Source organism: Epinephelus lanceolatus, chromosome 23 (genome assembly GCF_041903045.1).
Source record: "Epinephelus lanceolatus isolate andai-2023 chromosome 23, ASM4190304v1, whole genome shotgun sequence".
Classification (NCBI taxonomy): Eukaryota; Metazoa; Chordata; class Actinopteri; order Perciformes; family Serranidae; genus Epinephelus; species Epinephelus lanceolatus.
In genome coordinates this window covers 8,916,185-8,935,226 of record NC_135756.1, presented here as the reverse complement: position 1 = coordinate 8,935,226, position 19,042 = coordinate 8,916,185, and the positions used below count along the sequence as shown (strand labels likewise).

The 19,042-nt window shown below is 43.1% G+C and overlaps 1 protein-coding gene across 1 annotated transcript in view; it reads left to right on the top strand.

The window, feature by feature from the left end:
* pawr (PRKC, apoptosis, WT1, regulator) overlaps nucleotides 1–19,042 on the top strand; it is a 126,178-nt gene that overhangs the window by 91,912 nt on the left and 15,224 nt on the right. The window contains exons 4-5 of the mRNA XM_033615197.2: nucleotides 4,916–4,950; nucleotides 11,211–11,334. Coding sequence (XP_033471088.1) covers nucleotides 4,916–4,950; nucleotides 11,211–11,334 — 159 coding nt within the window. The remainder of the gene's footprint in view (nucleotides 1–4,915; nucleotides 4,951–11,210; nucleotides 11,335–19,042) is intronic.

The window sequence follows — 19,042 nt, the reverse complement described above, 5'->3', positions numbered from 1 at the left end:
AAATCAGATGAAACAAGCAATTTGAAGAGCCCTGGGGAAAAGTGGTGGACATTTATTCCTGCAATTTTCTGACATTTTATAAACTAAACAAATTAATTTTGAAATTTACTGACCCATCACTCAGATTTTTAGTTGCAGCCGTAGATCTGAGAAATTGACCTTCAAACTGTGTCTTAATCCTTAAATTATCCTGTCACAGTCTGGCTCAATTTTTCATAAAGTCTAACTCCATGGTTAAAGTCGTACTCTGTATTAAATTTAAAGAAATAGTTCACCCAAAAACAATATAAATTGTATGTAATATTCGCCTCCCTAGGCTCTCTGTGGTCCCAGAAAAGGTTTGCTGTTGAATGATGTTATGAAAGCATATCAGTGTAAACAGACTTCTAAGGAAGCCGAACAAAAGACAGCAAAAAAAGGTTATAAAACGTTGCAGGTGGGTCGTCAATTGACAGCACAAGCCAGCAAACGCGCTTATGTGTGCACAACAAATTTCCCCACGGACGCATGATAGGTATAGGTGGTGGACTGGAGTCACATGATTTGACTGAGTGTCAGATTTGAGTCTCAAAGTTGAAGAATTGAGACTTGATTGAATGACATTGATAAAATACTTGACTTTGACTTGACTTTACTTAGACTTCAGACAGACTTGACTTTTTTTAAAAATATTTGCATTTTTCTAGATATTGAGAGGTTATGTTTTGTTGAGTTTCCGTAGAAGGGTAACTGGGCTCACTCTTAGCGATAGGGTGAGGAGCTTGGACATCCTGAGGGAGCTCGGAGTAGAGCCACTGCTCCTTCACGTCGAAAGGGGTCAGTTGAGGTGGTTCGGCCATCTGATCAGGATGCCTCCTGGTCGCCTCCTGTTAGAGGTGTTCAGGCACATTCCATTGGTAGAACATGCTGGAGGGATTACATATCTCATCTGGCCTGGGAACACCTTGGGGTCCCCCAGGAGGAGCTGGAAAGCATTGCCGGGGAGAGGGACGTCTGGGGTGCTTTGCTTGGCCTGCTGCCCCCATGACCTGGCTTTAGATAAGCAGTTGAAAATGGATGGATGGTTTTGTTTTTGGTCAGTTTCTAGTGCAATGCGTGCAAATCTGGATACAGACCAGCATAGCCAACACACAAGACGGCTATCACAAAGGCAGGTAGTTGAAAAACGAAAAAAATTTGGACCTAAGGATTATGCTGTAGATGATGACAGAAAGAAGAGAACAGCGGTATGCAATGTCTCCAGCTTGAAAATCAGTGACACGACCACCACATCATCCAGCTTCATTTGTCACTACGTTTCAGCTAACTTGGTAGCTTATTGACTGATAAAACGTTAGCTAGACCAGAAAATTGAGCCTGATTTATGGTCCTGCGGCGTACCTACAACGTACCTACGTCATTGCCGTGACACCGTCGTGAACCCTTCGAACTTCTCCGTCACTCCATTTCGTCGCGGTGCAATTCACCGCCAGAGCAGTAGGGGGCTGCGTTCCTTTCCTGAGTGGTTATCGTCGTCTCTAGTTGATTCTTTGTTTAGCTTCCGGCTTTTCTGGTCACAGTGAACAATGATGACCGAGAGAGAGAGAATCTTGCTGGAGTTGGAGTTGTTGGATGTCGAAGAAAGTATGTTAATACTGCAACATCTACATCGCAACAGAATATGTTTAAAGATGGTGGGGATGGCGCAATCTGGAAATACAGAACCGGAAATGCGTTGCTACCAAGCAAACCATTCACAGCCCTCTCGGTCTGCGCTAGGTCTGCGTCGCCTCGACGTGTAGTTACATTTTTTGGGAGGTGCAGGTCAGGCTACGCCGGGGGCTACGGCAAGCCTCCTGCGTAGCCACGTACCCCACGAAATAGGTACGTCGTTGATTTAACGCAGGACCATGAATCAGGCTTAAAGCTTGACCTGTGACCCTGCTTGAGTTATAGCAGGGTCTCGACTTGATCTGGTTGATTCTCGCAACAGTAACTTGGGACTTGCTTAAGACTTGAAGGTTAAGACTTGAGACTTGCTTGAGAATTGCACCTGTGACTTACTCCCATCTCTGTAAATCTAGGAACTCTTTGTTAAGCAATAGTTTAGCAATAATAGCTCTTATCTAGACTTCATTGAGGGTTAGGGTTAGGGTTATGTCTGTAAGTGAACTATTACTTTAATGGGTTAAGTGCTGCACCAATCAATTAATTAGCTGTCAACTAATTAAATAGTCTGGAACTAATTTGATAAACAATTAATTTGAGTAATTTTTAAAGACAAAAATAAGTCAAAATTCTCAGATTCCAGCCTCTTAAATGTGAATATTTTGTGGTTTCTTTACTCCACTCTGACAGTAAACTAAGTATCTTTGGGTTGTGGATAAAATAAGACACTTGGGGACATCATCTTGGGCTTTCACCATTTCTCACATTTTATAGACCAAACAAGTATCGATTAATGGTTAAAAAATAATCAATAGAATAATAAACAATCAAAATTAATCATTAGCTGCAGCCTGAATTGGTTTAGGCAGAGTCTGCCATTAGAGTAAAGTGCACGTTTAGAGTATCACCATCTGTCTGCCTTTGTCCAAAATCCCTGATAGGACATTTTGTGGAAAAGATTGAATAGCTACAGCACTGGCTTTTCATGTCCAGCTATAGCAGCTGTTGGATTACACCAAATCCTAGAAAATGTCAGTTTCTAAAACAAATTTCATCAAAGCGCTCTCAAATCCAGGTGTTGCTTGGACCAGGTCTGATGCGCAGATGAGGAATTATTTAGTGACCTGCTGCTGCTGCAGACTGCCCTCTTACTGTCCTCCGCCTCCGTAAATCTATCCAGGCTTGAGCCAGGGAAGAGATGAGGGCCGAGATTTCATCCATGGGTAATAGATGATATGTCACCGAGACAGAGAGGCTGGTGCATGCTAATAGTCAGCCACAGCGTTTCCCCTCGCCCCGCTATAGCCGAGTTCTGACTGATAGATTATAGTGGAGCCAAGGCTCCTCAATCAAACCTGGGACCCTTCACTGCACAAGACCTTAGGAAAGAGGAGATGCGTATTCATCTCACACACCTCATTTTTTTCAGGGAGATTTCACCCAAGGCGATTTTAGCGGCGCATCACTGCTGTATAGGTCTAAACAACCTTTAGATCATACAGTAATGGGAAAAGAAGATAAACATGTACCCCCCATGTTGCAAAACAAGATTGCCTTCCACAACTTGGGGCCATGGGGCTCCTGTTGAACTATTAAATGCAACAAAGCTCATCTATATATCAGCTCAGCAGCTGCGATTCACACAACACGACCCAAAGGCTTTCTATAAATGCTGCCACTGATACATTTCTCTTATCGTGTAGATGGAGTTTTGTGTTTTTTCCTTTTTAGTGAACCACCAGAGGCAAATAAACACAATAAATGGTACCAAGAAACTCATTCTGGTATGTGCTGCTTTTCTGAAATTACAGTAATACTTAAAATTAGAGACTTAAATCTCCAGTATGTAGGATTTAAGGGGATATACTGACAGGAATGGAATATAAGTTCATTTTCTTCAGTGTATAATATCCTGAAAAGAATTGTTGTGTTTTTGTTACCTTAGAATGAGCTGTTTATATCTACATAGCTAGTGGGTCCTTGTCCATGGAGTCCGCCATGTTTCTACAGTGGCCAGGAGCAAACAAACCACTGGTTCTAGATAGGGCCATTTGTATTTTTAGCCCCTTTTCCACCAAACACTTTCAGTATGGTACCTTTGGAACCAACAGTAACCCTTCAGACATGGTACCTAGACCCTAGTGTTTCCAGCACAAACATTGCTCTTAAATGTGGGCGGGGTTGTTGTCACTCACTGCTTCGTCCAGCACTCACTGTATTTCCTCCTTTATCAGTCTGCACCTTGTTTATCGCATATATAGCGGGTTTGTGCATTTAGTCCTTCTCAGGCAAGCTCTGGGATTTAGTGTTGCTGTAGCCCACAGGAAAGATAATCCACGACGCTTTTTTTTCTCTCTCCGAGTGAGGATTAGAATATATGCTGTTCACATAATCCGGCCAAAATGAATATACTGTAAAAACACTTGAAGATCCACTCATTACTTAAAGTGTCTGTCATGTAAAAACTGAAGTATCGGTCAAAGTTGTCACAGTGAAATTTAAGGTGTGTTGATGGATTCATGTCATCACCTCATGCATTGAGAAACATTACAAGTAAACGTTCCACCTTAAAAGTCACCGTCAGTCGGCCCAGTGAATGAAATTATTTTTTCTCCGCCTCCAGCTGCTGTGAGAGGCAGCAAAACATCCTTTCATTTTATAGTTACAGTTTACTAATAAAACTCTCCACAGTATGAACAGTGGTTACATGAGCCTCAAAACCAGTCACAACTCAGCCCTGAGCAGAGTGACCGTCCTCTACTGACCAATCAGACTGCAGTGTTCACAGCTCCACCTTTTAGTACCAGATCTGTGTGCTAGGTACCCCAACAGAGGGGGGACCAAACATGGGGACGGTACGGCACGGTTCCATTGGTACCATCCACAACTTTTCACTGTTGCGTAACTGAACTGTATCGTACCGCACAGGGCATTTGTGTCAGCCACCATAGTTAGCAGCTTCTCCTCGACAAGCCTGATAGCTTCAGAAAAACTGACTTTTAATGTGTAGCTGCTTTATTCAGTTGTTTCTTACTGGTTTAAATCGCTCCCTGTAAAACCCTCCTAATGAATAAAAACTGAAGGAATCCTAACCGGGAGTTCACACTTGGCACATGGGAGCAGTTTCAGTTGGTCTAACTCCGCAATCCTCACCGCTAGATGGCACAAAATCCTTCATCCTCCTCCTTTAGCACTGCTCTAAAAATAAATCTTTAAACTCCTGAGTTATTGTTTTAGACTAAAGGTGTTCCTTTCCTTTTTGTTTCAGGAAACCCCCAGATCTGGGAGCGGCCGCCACAAGAGGTGAGTCTCATTTTATTATCCTGACACTGAGAGCGGAGTTTATCTGCTCCAGCATCACTAGTAATGTGTCAAGAGAAGAAACAGAGGCCGAGATGAGAAACAGCAGTTTGAGTCATTAATTACGAGAGCACATTCTCTCTGAAACGGTCAGAGGGCCTTTGCCTGGAGCGTCACTGTTGAATTTTTTTCCACCTCAGTGCTGCTCTTTTCATGCTTTCATTGCTCTGAAAAGATAGCTGTTGATGACTGTATTGAACAGTAGCTGACAGGACACCATCTGGGCTTTGGACACTTTGTTCAGACCATCACTTCTCTGCTGTAGCTGGCAGAGACTGTTGAAAGTAAATCTTTTGCCGTGAAAGGTTTGGAGTCTGAAATGTGTGGTTTATTTCGGTGTAGATTGCTTTGCAAGATTGCATTTGATAAGGGGCTTTCAAACTTCTTTCAAACACCCAAAAAGATTGATGTTTGGACACCTCCTCCTGGGCAAATGTTTTTTCTTTTTATTTCATACAATTTACTGTAGACGTTTTGGCAGAGAGCACAAAAATTGGGGTTGAAATAAATGTTCTTTCATGTGCTTCCATTAAACTACAACATACGTGAAATAATAGTCAAATCTCTGACTTGCTGAGAGGCCAAACTTGTGAGGAAAATTGTACTTATTGATTAGCCAAATCGTCACACTGCAGCCTGCAACACACAGTCAACACTACAAGTTTTAAAGTCCTCTGAGAACATCTGTGTGTTTCCCCTGGGTGTGTATTTATTCTGCTTTATTCGCAACCAAATTGTGAAGTTGTGGCCAACCCCGACAGCCAAGTTCACCAACTGACATTCAATCTGGCCATGTAATTATGGCCACTGCTCTCATCAGCTGGCTCGGCTACACTTGGACGCTCCGCAGTTCTGCAACGGATAACCCGCCAGGTGTGCCGGGCGGGCGGGCGGGCAGCACAAGATGGCTGATAGAGCAACTCTATAGATTCGTGTCTCCCTCTAATTTACTCTCTCTTCTCTGTCAACTCGCTCCTGTCTCAGTCACTTTATCTTTTTTCTCTCTAGATTCAGGCTCGGCTCTGCTATCCCTGCTCTCCTCAATAACTACTTGGAAAATGTTGAAAACTCTGTTTTCATTCAGCCCTGATGCATGATGTTCCATCTTATGTTATCCATCTTAAGAACAGAGATGGGAATTGATACGATTTATTGATACTAATGCTGTTGTTATTATTATTATTTACTCTGCTTACCAATTTGCTTACAAAGAATTTTCCTAGTCGACCAATAGTCGTCATTTAGGGCCATTAGTTGACTAGTCACCTGCATGTTTCTGATATTAATGTAATTATTAAATTATATATTTTGGGCGGGGCAACTCAATGGTTTGAGTTGAAGGTGTGAGAAAGAATAGTATCAGTAACATTGTTAACACTGTGCTACATTACAGAGAAATACAAAACCGTACTAATGAACCTTCATTAATATAGGCCTATATTTTATCTACAAGTGCACGTCACACACTGAGCGAGCTGCCTGTTAATGACGCTGTGGGCTAATGGGCATGTAGCTACTTCCATGTTTCAGATGATACGTCATGTTTGTAGTCGACCAATGAAGATGAGTTTACATATCACCTTGGGTTCGTCCTTCACCTTCTCAAAATGATCCCACACTTTGGATTTCCTGCCCGACATGTTATTAACTAGCCTGTGGAATAACCGCAGGTACCAGCCCTGGAAATTAACCTGACTCCTGTCTGACTGCTGAGCGTGGACACTTCCTGTGTCTGTCCTTTCACATTAAATTCCCACATGGTCCAGTCGACTTATTTTGACAAGGCACAGACTCAGCGACCAATTATGACCTTTCGGTCAACTAACGTTTGGTTGACTATTCGGGGGCAGCCCTACATGAAAGGAATTGATAAACTTTGAAGCATATGATTCAGATTACAATTTGGAAGAAGTTCTCGATTCCCATTCCCATAGTGGAATATCATAATCTCTATAAACAGATATCTGCACATGAATTTAACACCTGGAGGCAACAGGACAAGATTTGGCATCGGAAGTGTTGTGGTCGTAATGGCAGGAATACAATCTCTGAACCCTCTCAGCTATCATCTGATGATGATTTAGCTTTTTATTTGCTTTTTAAAAATGTATCTGCATTGATATGTGGAACTGTAGACATTCTCTCTCATCTCCATTCTTGCATCTCATGTTGCTAGTCAGATTATAAACAATAACTGATCCATTAAAGAGGAAGTCTTGGCCTGGATATCCATTATCCATTATCCGGATATCTACTGGCTTCAGAGGAACCACTAAAATATTTGCTGTTGCTCCCAGAGGTATATTATCATCAGATATCCATTCAGATATCTAGCATCTAATACTGTCTGCCTTTCGGCCTGTTGAACTTGTCTGATAGAACTTATTAGCCTATGTAGCATATTAGCTTTGCAACACAAGTGTTTCAATTTCTGAAGCTCCTTCTACTTTTCAAATAAAAAACAAAATACTTACCGACTGCAGCTCATCTTGAATAGTTCAAGGCACCTGGGAGATTGAAGCGTTTTAAACCTAAACACAAATCTCAGCAGCCATTGAGATGAAAGAAGCATTAATCAGCTGCACTTTTCAAGCTCTGACCCGTAAATAATGGTTGTTTGTGTAAATGGACAGGGCGATATTAAACAACCAGCTCAAAACAACTCTGAACATCTTTATGTTTTCTTTCTGTTTGAGGGAATGGCATGTACCTTAGCGAGGCGGGGTGTTAATCAGATATTTGAGTACTGTGTGTTGTGGTTTCCAGTGTAGTTTTGACACATTGACACTTGAGTGTGTGAGAGACGTTGTTATACCTGTGGCTGCTGCTGTTAAAGGCTCTCCTGTCTGTGCTTTCTCCTTCCCACCTGCTGAGGCTCCCGAGAGTGCATGATTGGCTCAGCCTCTCTCTCCCCCAGACCTCACGCCGCAGGGTGCTAATGGGCCGCGGTGTGATATTTAGTATCGAGGCCATGGATGTTTAGGCTTAGCTTCAACACCCACTGAGCACCTTAGAGTACCCGTGTGTGTGTTGTTTGTGTGTGAGCGTGGGTGTGACCAGGAATATATCTCTTAACTGAAAATAACATGCATGGATGTAGATACACAAAGCATGTCATTGCTTTGCGTTTGGCGAGGGAACGTATTCAGCGTCACACTTTGTAACACTTACGTGCGCGTGCGTTTTGCATGTGTGGTCATGCTGATATAAAACAAGAGTAGCCTTGAAGAGCCTACGATGAGAGAGGCAAATGAAACACACTTTATCTTGTCATAGGCGAGCACCAGGGAGAGTGTTTCAAGGACTCGCTCTTGATCAAAAGCGATGGCCGTTGCAATGTTTGGCTCTCTGTTAGAATGAGTGAAAATAAGCCGTTGGTTCTGTCAAATGAATGTACGGAAAAATACCACCTCTGCTTGTGAATGAAAAGGCACAGTGGCCTCAATAGAGAAAAGAGGAAAGGCTGAAAGTCAGAAGGGAGGGTCAGAGTGTTTTCATCATGGGGCTTGTGTCTGTAGTTTGTCCTCATCCTCCATAAAGTCATGGCTGTAGACTGCAACCAATGGTCACATATGCAACCATTTGTCTTGAAGGTGCAAGTTCAAATTTCACATGGTTGCAATCTTGTGAGTGCATTATGCATCTACAATGACAAACTGACTCATCTTAACAAGTCTACTGCAGGTGAAATGCATGTCGGCAGGTCTGAGTTACAGCCTGTACTTCTGGTGTATGAAATGTCTGTATCGTCAAAGCATTGCGTTTTTATCAGGGCTGCCCCTGACTAAGAATTTTCCTAGTTGACCAATAGTCATCATTTAGGGCCATTAGCCAACTAGTCGCCTGCATGTTTAGGATATTAATGTAATTATTACATGATATATTTTGGTGGTTTGAGTTGAAGGTGTGAGAAAGAATAGTATCAGTAACATTGTTAACACTGTGCTACATTACAGAGAAATACAAAACCGTACTAATGAACCTTCATTAATATAGGCCTATATTTTATCTACAAGTGCACGTCACACACTGAGCGAGCCGCCTGTTAATGACGCTGTGGGCTAATGGGCATGTAGCTACTTCCATGTTTCAGATGATACGTCATGTTTGTAGTCGACCAATGAAGATGAGTTTACATATCACCTTGGGTTCGTCCTTCACCTTCTCAAAATGATCCCACACTTTGGATTTCCTGCCCGACATGTTATTAACTAGCCTGTGGAATAACCGCAGGTACCAGCCCTGGAAATTAACCTGACTCCTGTCTGACTGCTGAGCGTGGACACTTCCTGTGTCTGTCCTTTCACATTAAATTCCCACATGGTCCAGTCATATAGGATTGGATGTTTTTTTACAAGGCGCAGCTCCTTATAGAGAAGCAGCCAATGAAATCTTGTCGACTAATGACTAGGGCTGCCACTAACGATTATTTTCATTGTCGACTAATCTGTCAATTACTTCTTCAATTAGTCGACTAATCATTTCATTGAAAAATGTGTTAAAATGTTGAAAAATGTCGGTCTGTCTCGCCCAAACCCCAAAATTACTACTACGCACTACGTTGCTTAGCCTCTGTGCCAGTTATAACTGTTATAACTCTTCCTAATTGGATGTGACACACATGATCTACCCTGCTCCGTGCATCAGCAAACAAGCTAAGTGACATTTTGTGTCTGAAAAACCGCTCGCTCTGGCTCTATTTTGGCAAAGTTTCTTGCACCTCCAACCTATTTTCAGAGCAACAGCAAGCCATTGCTTCGGCTTGCTCAGGGATCAGTTGGGTCCTTGACGGTTGTTGTCATTGGAAATTTCTTGGACATAGTTCACTCATGCTAGGAAGAGGTTTCAGAGAGGGATATCGCTAATTTGGAAGACTGATAACGCAGTTTTTAAGGAAGGCTAGGCTTCATCAAGGCGCAATTGGCGGGCAAGGGGGGTTACGTCAGGTTATGCAGGAAAAAGTGTTTGAAAGGGACACTAAAACATGCATACTCTGACCCAAATTTGAATGTTTGGATTTGATTACATACGGGACACTACCGGAAAGCTACAAAGTATTATAAATGTACTTTATGACCACAGCTTCCAAGGTTCAGTTCTGACCAGGGGACCCCTGCTGCATGTCATATCTTTCTTTTACCTCATGTTTCCTGCCTGTCTCTACACGGTCATAAACCCAGTAAAAGCTAAGGATGCCAAAGAGGGGAATTAAATTTGATATTGTGACAGTCTTTTAAGCATATTGCTCTCCACTGTCTCTCCGTCTCAGAGTTAAAAGTACTTTGTAAAGTAGTCTAATAATGGGAACATCATATCTGGCAGATCCTGAAAGGAGTGCAGATGGTACAAAGGAGTTATATTTGTCCTTTGTCTTGCCAGCAGCTTTCCTGTCGGTTTCAGCTGCAGAAAAATGCAGACAGCCCCCTTAAGACAATTCAGTGAAGCCCATAGACGTACACAGAATAATTTGATTCCCAGGGAGATTTTATAAACCTGGCACAATCTGTTCCTACCGGGGAGTGGGAGTTGTAGTTGGGTGGGGGTGCAGAGCCAGCAACTCATTCCAAGTTTCCACGTCAATAATTATTAGAATAAGGTCAGTAAGAAAATAAACTGCACGTGAATATTCTTCCCCAGCTGCCCCAGAATCTATCTCTGGGCAGCGAGAAGGTGAAGAGGACATAAGATTAATGTTCTGCTCGAGCTGCATTCAAAAACCTTTACTTTTTTTTTTTTTTTTTAGCTCTCACCAGCTTAAGAACAGTGACGCACAAGTTGCCGCTGCCATTCTTGAGCCAATTTTGAAGGTGTAATATGTAAATTGTTTCATAATCAGAATCCTTTTTGCACCAAAGTTGCAAAGCCTCGACGGCCTTTTCTCCATTAATGGAATAAAAGGCGGAGGGGTGTTAATAATGCATGCCTAATTGAAAGGGCAAACACGCAGAAGATATTCCCACCTGTTCTTTTGACGATGGATGTGTCATCTCATTGAAGTCTAATAATGTGGCTATGATTCATACCTTCAAACAGCCTCAGTGTGAAGACAGTATTGGACACTGTCAATCGTGGAAATCAACACAAAATTCAAAGTTTATCGATTTTCTTTTATATAGAAGAATTTAAAGTACAATAATAAAAAACCTTGAGTATACAAGTTGTATTCGGTGTTGTATTTATGTTTCTGTGTGTGTTTGTGACAGCTCTGCAGGGCCAGGATCCGAGGAGGAGGTGGGTGGGAACAGACAACGACACAACCGCCATGGCAGAGATGGAGGAGCTGTAGCACCCGGGAGTTTGGAGAAAAGGTTGGAGGAGCTGGAGAAGGTGCGTCCTCTGACCCTGTTGTTCATACTCCTGCTCGGTTACACTCACAGCTAACGCTGATTAGTTCCACTAATACAAACATAAGCCAGTTAAATTGTGTGTTTAAAGGAATAGTTCTACATTTTGGGAAATACTCTTTCTCATGTCTGTGTTTTAAAGCTGGGGTAGGCAGGTTTACTTTGGCATCACTGGGCAAAAATCCCATAATTAGAATCTGAACGTTGTGGTTCAAGTGTGTGGGAGAAAACTAGACTTCTCCACCTCCTCTTGGCTCTGTTTTCAGGGTTTAAATGTACCCAGTGACAGGGAGACAGGGGACTTTGGCCATTCACAGGTCATTTCAGAGAGAGGGCGTTCCTGTTAGCTGTTCCACAAATTCAGATGCATGTATACGTCCCTGCAGATGGTGAAAGCCTGATTCAGCGGTGGAGAATCATGCTGAGAAATGTTGCTATTCCAGCATTGGCAGCAACTGTCCACACACTGACTCTGACAATTAACAGATAAAACAAGTGTCAGTTTCAGCACAGTGAATCAGAGATGGAGAGGAAATGTTGCTAATAGTTTAGCCATCTGCTAACCGGAGTTAAAGGCTCACAGCTGCAGCTTCAAGTTAACGTTTAGGCAGCTAACATTAGCTAGAGCCTTGAATCATAGTGTGTCCTCTGCCTCACTCTCTGCTGCTGCCAACAACCTCGCCGGGAGGAAAGTGGGCAGCAGCTCAAGAGAGACCCCCAGTCAGCAGCTGCAGCAACTCGAACTCAGCCAGCACAAACCCCACTTCCAGTGGACGAGACAGCCCCGACTCTAATGCTGCTGTAACACAAGTTAGACCTGGCGCTGCCGCTGACCACCAGCCCGCTGTGACTACTGAAGTTGAGTTGCTACAGCCACCGACTGGCAGCCCCTCCCTGGAGCAGCTGCCCACCCTCCTCCCAGCAAAGTAGTCCACAGTGGCAGAGCAAGGTAGTGAGACTGTTGGGTGTGGCAGCTCACTAATTCGTGTCTTATTTGCGCTCTGATAAAGACAGAAAGAAGAGAACTGAGCACCAATGGTGGACCTGCTAATTCTGGTGTTCTCTGGGGAGAGGGCATGGTGCTGAGCTGTGAGCACAGGTCCCACTAGAGGACATTGGGCTCTCATGCCACCCTCATGGAGTCTGTTTCTGACAGTGTGGTCAGAAACATGCACACCAGTTGCCTGCTGGAGGACATTTTGTCGGGCTCTGGCAGTGCTCCTCCTGTTTTCCTCACACAAAGGAGCAGATACCGGTCCTGTTGCTGGGTTGATGCCCTTCTGCGGCCCTGTCCAGCTCTCCTCAAGTAACACCTGGTCTCCTGGTGTCTCCTCCAACCTTCTTGCGTGCGCACGTATGGGGATGCTGGACTACCTGTGCAGCCTGATTGGGCTGCAGGTACCGCCTCATGCTACCAGTAGTGACAAGGACACAAGCAGAACACAAAACTAGAGAAGAATCAGTCAGGACGGATGAAGAGAGAACAGCTGTCTGTGGAACCCACATGTAAAACCATTCCCTTTTTGGGGGTTGTCTTGCTTTTGCCTCTCCATTGCACCTGTTGTCACTTTCATTGGCAAAATAGTACATCAGTGGCAAAATAGTAGATATATCTTGATAATCAGAAGCTTCAGAGGTTTTTGCAGTCATATATTGAGTCAGTCAGTTTCCCATATGACAATAGCATTGGTCTTCTTACCTAACTCTTGGCAAGACAGCAAGTTATTTCCCAAAATGTCAAGGTATTTCTTTAAATAGCGCACCTATCATATAACACATGTTTCTATTGTATACTATGAGTTTATTTTGTAAAGGTTACTCTTAAAACATATATCCATTTTTATTTTTGCTGATGGAAAGGTGAGTGAATGTGGACAGCTGCTCTGAGACTGGACTGTTTCCTATCTTGGTTCAGATGAGTCAGAATACACATCCTGGCAGGTTTTTATCACCTCCCTGCTGTGAGAAGGTCAGCGCCTGTTGTTCTTGAGAGTGTTCTTGGTATTTAATGGAACATCTTGCCGATTCTGTCACTCTCACCAATTGAGCATCAGCGATTTATATCACCAGTTATTCTTCCTGCTGCTTTTTTAAATTAGCCACAGTGGAATAGAAAAAACTTAAGAATGTTCACTTTTAGATTCTACTCAGTTTTTTATCACTCATCCGCTCCCTGCTGTATGTAGCTTTTCCTTCCTTTTTCTTGTTTGTTTTTTTTTAGATTAAATTCGTATCCATAGTGATCACTCCTGAAATAAGACCTAAATAAACACTCACTGGCCACTTTATTAGGTACACCTGTGCAATTGCTCGTTAAAGCAAATAGCAAATCGGCCCATGTGGCAGCAACTCAATGCATTTCGACATGTAGACATGGTCAAGACAACCCTCTGAAGTTCAAACTGAGCATCAAAGAGGAGAAGAAAGTTGATTTAAGTGACTTTGAATGTGGCATGGTTGTTGGTGCCAGATGGGCTGGTCTGAGTATTTACTGGGATTTTCACACACAGTCATCTCTAGGGTTTACAGAGGATGGTCCCAGAAAGAGAAAATATCCAGTGAGCAGCAGTTCTGCCTTGTTGATGCCAGAGGTCAGAGGAGAATGGCCAGACTGGTTCAAGATGATAGAAAGGCAACAGGAAGTCAAATAACTACTGGTTACAACCAAGGTCTGCAGAAGACCATCTCTGAACCAACAACACATCCAACCTTGAAGCAGATGGGCTACAGCAGCAGAAGACCACACCAGGTGCCACTCCTGTCAGCTAACAACAGGAAACTGAGGCTACAGTTCACACAGGCTCACCAAAACTGGACAATAGAAGATTGGAAAAACGTTGCCTGGTCTGATGAGTCTGGATTTCAACATTCAGATGGTAGGGTCAGACTTTGGTGTAATGGATCCATCCTGCCTTGTATCAACGGTTCAGGCTGGTGGTGGTGGTGTAATGGTGTGGGGGATATTTTCTTAGTACCAACTGAGCATGGTTTAAACACCACAGCCTACCTGAATATTGTTGCTGACCGTGTCCATCCCTTTATGACCACAGTGTACCCATCTTCTGATGGCTACTTCCAGCAGGATAACACACCATGTCACAAAGCTCAAATCATCTCAAACTGGTTTCTTGAACATGACAATGAGTTCACTGTGCTCCAATGGCCTCCATAGTCACCAGATCTCAGTCCAATAGAGCACCTTTGGGATGTGGTGGAACGGGAGATTCACATCATGGATGTGCAGCCGACAAATCTGCAGCAACTGTGTGATGCTATCATGTCAATATTGACCAAAATCTCAGGAATGTTTCCAGCACCTTGTTGAATCTGTGACACCAAGAATTAAGGCGGTTCTGAAGGCAAAGGGGTTCCACCTGGCACTAGCAAGGTGTACCTAATAAAGTCATATTTAAAAATATAGGCTCAGCCATACAAAAAAGTCACCAATTGTAATTTGTGTGTAAATTTAAAGTTGTAAACTCCTCCTCATGTCTGTAATTTCCCAAATACTCAGAAACAATACTAAGGACCTGACTGTGTTTTAGCTACTGCCCTGAACTGAACCATAAAATTCTGTTCGACCATCAAGGTGTCAGTTACACCCTCAAAATAGGACAATTTGAAGAAAAATCAGCGTGTGAGAGCAGAGTGTAACCAAAACTAAATCGACCCCAACCACCATGGAAATGTAAAACCACAGAGGAAGCATCGACTTGATGATGGACATATACTAACACAGCCAAACCATATCAACTTTTCAATGAGTTTGGGAAATGCTTCACCCAGAAGTCTTTGAGCCAAGTAAAAGCCTCTATCAGCTGCACTTTGCTCAGATGAATTTCCACTTTGAGTCCTTTGAGCGGCCGCCCGAGTTCTGATTTTTATGGCTGGAAACTGCGGCTCCTCCTTGGTGTTGTTGAAGCGATGACCTTTTACAGCGCAGATATGTCTTTTCCTCCCACACCGTTCCTATCAGACACTCAACTCCTCACTGTAGAAACTCAACGCGGAATCAAATGTCACCTGGGTGGCTTTCAGGGAAAAGGGGGTTTTAAAGTAAGTGCTGCTTCGACCTCGGTGACTTCAGCGTGAGGTGTTTCTTTGAGTCAAATGACTTGAAAATCCCTTTTCGCACACTTATATTTGTGCACAGTTTCTGCAGGCGGAGGTGTGCATGTCGAAGGTCTGTTCATATGAGATTGCTGGAAAGTACATCTCTGAGACTTCAGGCTGCAACTTTAGGTCCTTATTGAAAAACTGAAAGCACAGAGATCTTCATAAATATATATCTCTGAAAAGAAACACCGCTCACATATCCAGCCTCAGCCAAGGAGAGTCACAGAGCCAGGTCAGATGACACATTCAGAGCGAAGCCGCTTATGGAGATGTAGCCTGCGTTACTGTATTGGTTTGAGAGGAGCACAAGAGATGTTTGTTCAAAGCCTTCAAGACTTCAAAGCTGCAGTTATCTGTGGTGCCTTTTAAAACCCAGGATGAATAGAGTTTCATTTGTAAGCATATTTACATCGGTGTCTTCTACTGTATCTGCTCGATAGGTTTCTATGGAAACAATTTCATGTTTATCTGGAAACTGGAAATCCTGATCTCATCCTCATTTCCTTTTTTTGTGTGAATTTTAAAGCCTCTGTGTTTTTTAAAGCGTGCATGGACTGTCTGTCTCTCTCTCAGTAGGGAACAATATCCATTTATTTAACTGTAGTTGTCGGAGGAGGCGGACAGGAACACACTGGCTTTTAATCAAGTACAATTTGAAAGCAACACAAAAGCGCTGTGAAAAAGGAACTATTAATGCATTGTTCACTGACAATCTGCTCTGTTGATTATTACAGATTGCTTGTTTTGAAAAATATGTTGAATTCAGGAATAGAAAATTATGTATTTGATTAAAACTGTCATGCCACAAAAAGTCAGTGCTTTTTATTGATTGAGTTTTAACGCCCTCTGAGAACTTTTGGAAGTAGAATGTGCTTTCATTAAAGTAGTCTCACGTGGCAGTAGAATAATACACAGGCCTGTGTATTGTCAAATGTTGAATACAGCTGTTTGCAGTTGTAGATTTGGCACAGCCGAGGCTTTCTAATGTTTGGCAGTAGTAAGGTTAAAGTTACTTAAGTTTCTCATGGAGAAAATTGTATTGGATTAAAGGGTAACTTTTTTACACCTGGACCATATTTCCCCATGTGTTTGTGTCTAAGTGACTAATAGGAACATCAAACCGGTCCGGTATCGAGTGAGACCACTGTAGCCGGCAGTGGTGACAGTCACGTCCACTCAGGGACTAATTTTGTTCCAAAGTTGTATAATTGCCTGAGTTGGTTCATGTTCTCACGGCAGCATTTACAAGCGGACCAGATCAATGCCTTGTGTGAGAAAGCTGCTCTTGATTGGTCAGAATTTCCATGTGGGAAAAATACAGGAAGTAAAGCAAACGTTGAAGAAGAGTACACTTGCAAGATAAATGTGACACTTTCTAATGTCACAATGGAGGGACAACTATGCAGGTTGATTTTAGCGCTGCTCATCGTGGACTATATTGCTGTCATTGTTCATTTTAGTCAAACCATACAGTTTGAAAACGAGGCGCGGCTCCAACTAGAAAACAATGTTTTGATGCATTGGATGTGCTGAATGTGCATATTAAGGCAGTACAGGAGGAGGTGCACATTAATAATCCTCCAGGACTGTAACATGCTCATGTTTAACCCAAACAATGTGTCATGTGACTGCAGTTGGTTCAGATCCAGGTCGGAACACGTTCTCACCACAAACGAACCACACCATTTGTAACCAGACTGAGACCACCTCTTCAAGAAGGTCTCGATCCGGTTGTTTTGGTGCGCACCTGAGTGTGATTGCTGTGTTCACACCTGCCCAAACGAACCGCACTAAGGGGACAAACAAACTTGAGTTCGATTGAACCGAACCAAACAGCGCAGGTGTGAAAGCACCTTTAGTGGACGTAAATTGACAATGCACATATTGCGTTACATCGCAGCCTGTTTTACAGGTGCCAGCTGCAGTCCTCTCACACAGTACTGGACCAAATTCAAATATTCTTGTCCCAATTAGTCACTTAGATACAAAAACAAAGGAGATGAGGGTCCGGGTCGAGAAACACTAAAGTTACCCTTTAAGGGAACTGCTGCATCAAAACCAAACATCACAATGAAACACATTTACACAACATTAGCCAAGATAAAACCAAACCAAACAGTAACCAAAAGATGAAATTCGTACAGAGTTCACATGAAGAAGTTGGCCACAACAGTTGTTTTCTATCAAGTACATCATTTGTGGAGGAGGTTCTGTTGTGGAAACACTTATTCAGCCATCTTCATGCATCAGTCTACTGGTCATCTGGGTCCAGGCCCTGGTGGTAGCAGGCCGAGCCCCTTCCTGTAGCTCCTCCAGGGGAATCTCAAGGCTTTCCCAGGCCAGATGGGATACACTGTATCACTGTATACTCCCTCCAGCATCTTATATTCCTCCCAGTTGGGTTCAGCTTCACAGTCAGTGGATGTATTAGCAATTCTACTCAAAGCTTCCTGAAGTGTTTGTATGCATCAAACAAAGTGCTTGTTGGATCATTGAACAGCATCTGAACCCGTCTACCTACACACTTTTCCAACTTTGGAATTAAAGAGGCTGCATCCTCTAATCTTTTGTAACTATTTAGAATCTGACGCTCTTTTTACATTCTTCACACATCTACCTATGTCACTTTTCATGCATACAACTTATGTATGAATGTCTTTCAGGAGATATTTTCCAAAAGTGTGCACCCCCACCCCAGTTCATATGATTCATAATGTCTCACCCCTCTCTATGAAGGCAGCCTTTTTGCATGTCATCGAGTGTGGCCATTTGGAACCTGTGTAAACACTCTTGCCTTAAGGCATGGTCAAACGACACTTTGTACAAGATAGTTATTTCAACAACATCTTAGCGTAAGGGTGAACCCTAACCAAATACTTCAACCCCAAATGATCATCTGTATATCAGTTAAGCCCAGTTCAGACCAAACGTTTGGGACGAGACAAAACCGTTTTAGAACGTTGCAGCAGTGTGAATAGGCCTTACTGAGCTCGACTCAAGCCGGCTGTAGTGTCACCTGCAACTCAGCTGGTCAAATCGCTGGCGGCTGGTTTTAGAACGCATGTTACCAGTTTCTACAGCCAAACAGCTTGTAGTGAAGTCCGCTGGTCAAGTCAAAATGGCAGCAGATGGCGTGTTCACTTGCTGTGGGTGCAGGTGCTCCGTCCCTGCCGAGCTTTGGTGTCGGACGATAGGTCACTGCTGCTCCTCGCTGTATGTGCTTATGCCCCACACATACTTACTCTCACTGTCTGATTCAGAGACCTGGATTATACTGCACAAGTTGTGTGAGAGTCCATAAACAGATGTGTTGACATAGTTTAAACATGATGCCTCATGCCTTAAAGTCATCAAGAATTTTCTCAGTTTTTGGATTCCCTCTTCGATGTGGAGGCCTATGAGAAAAACAAAGGTTCAAGAGACGCTTGAACTCCTTTACTTGGAGCAGTAACTGTCCCAACCCCACCCTAACACCCAAAACCTCTTTAAAAGCTTTGGTTTAATTTTGAGTTTTCCCTCTCAGGCAGTGATGCTTCAGTGCAAGTGTTTATGACCTGGCAATTACCATCTCTAAT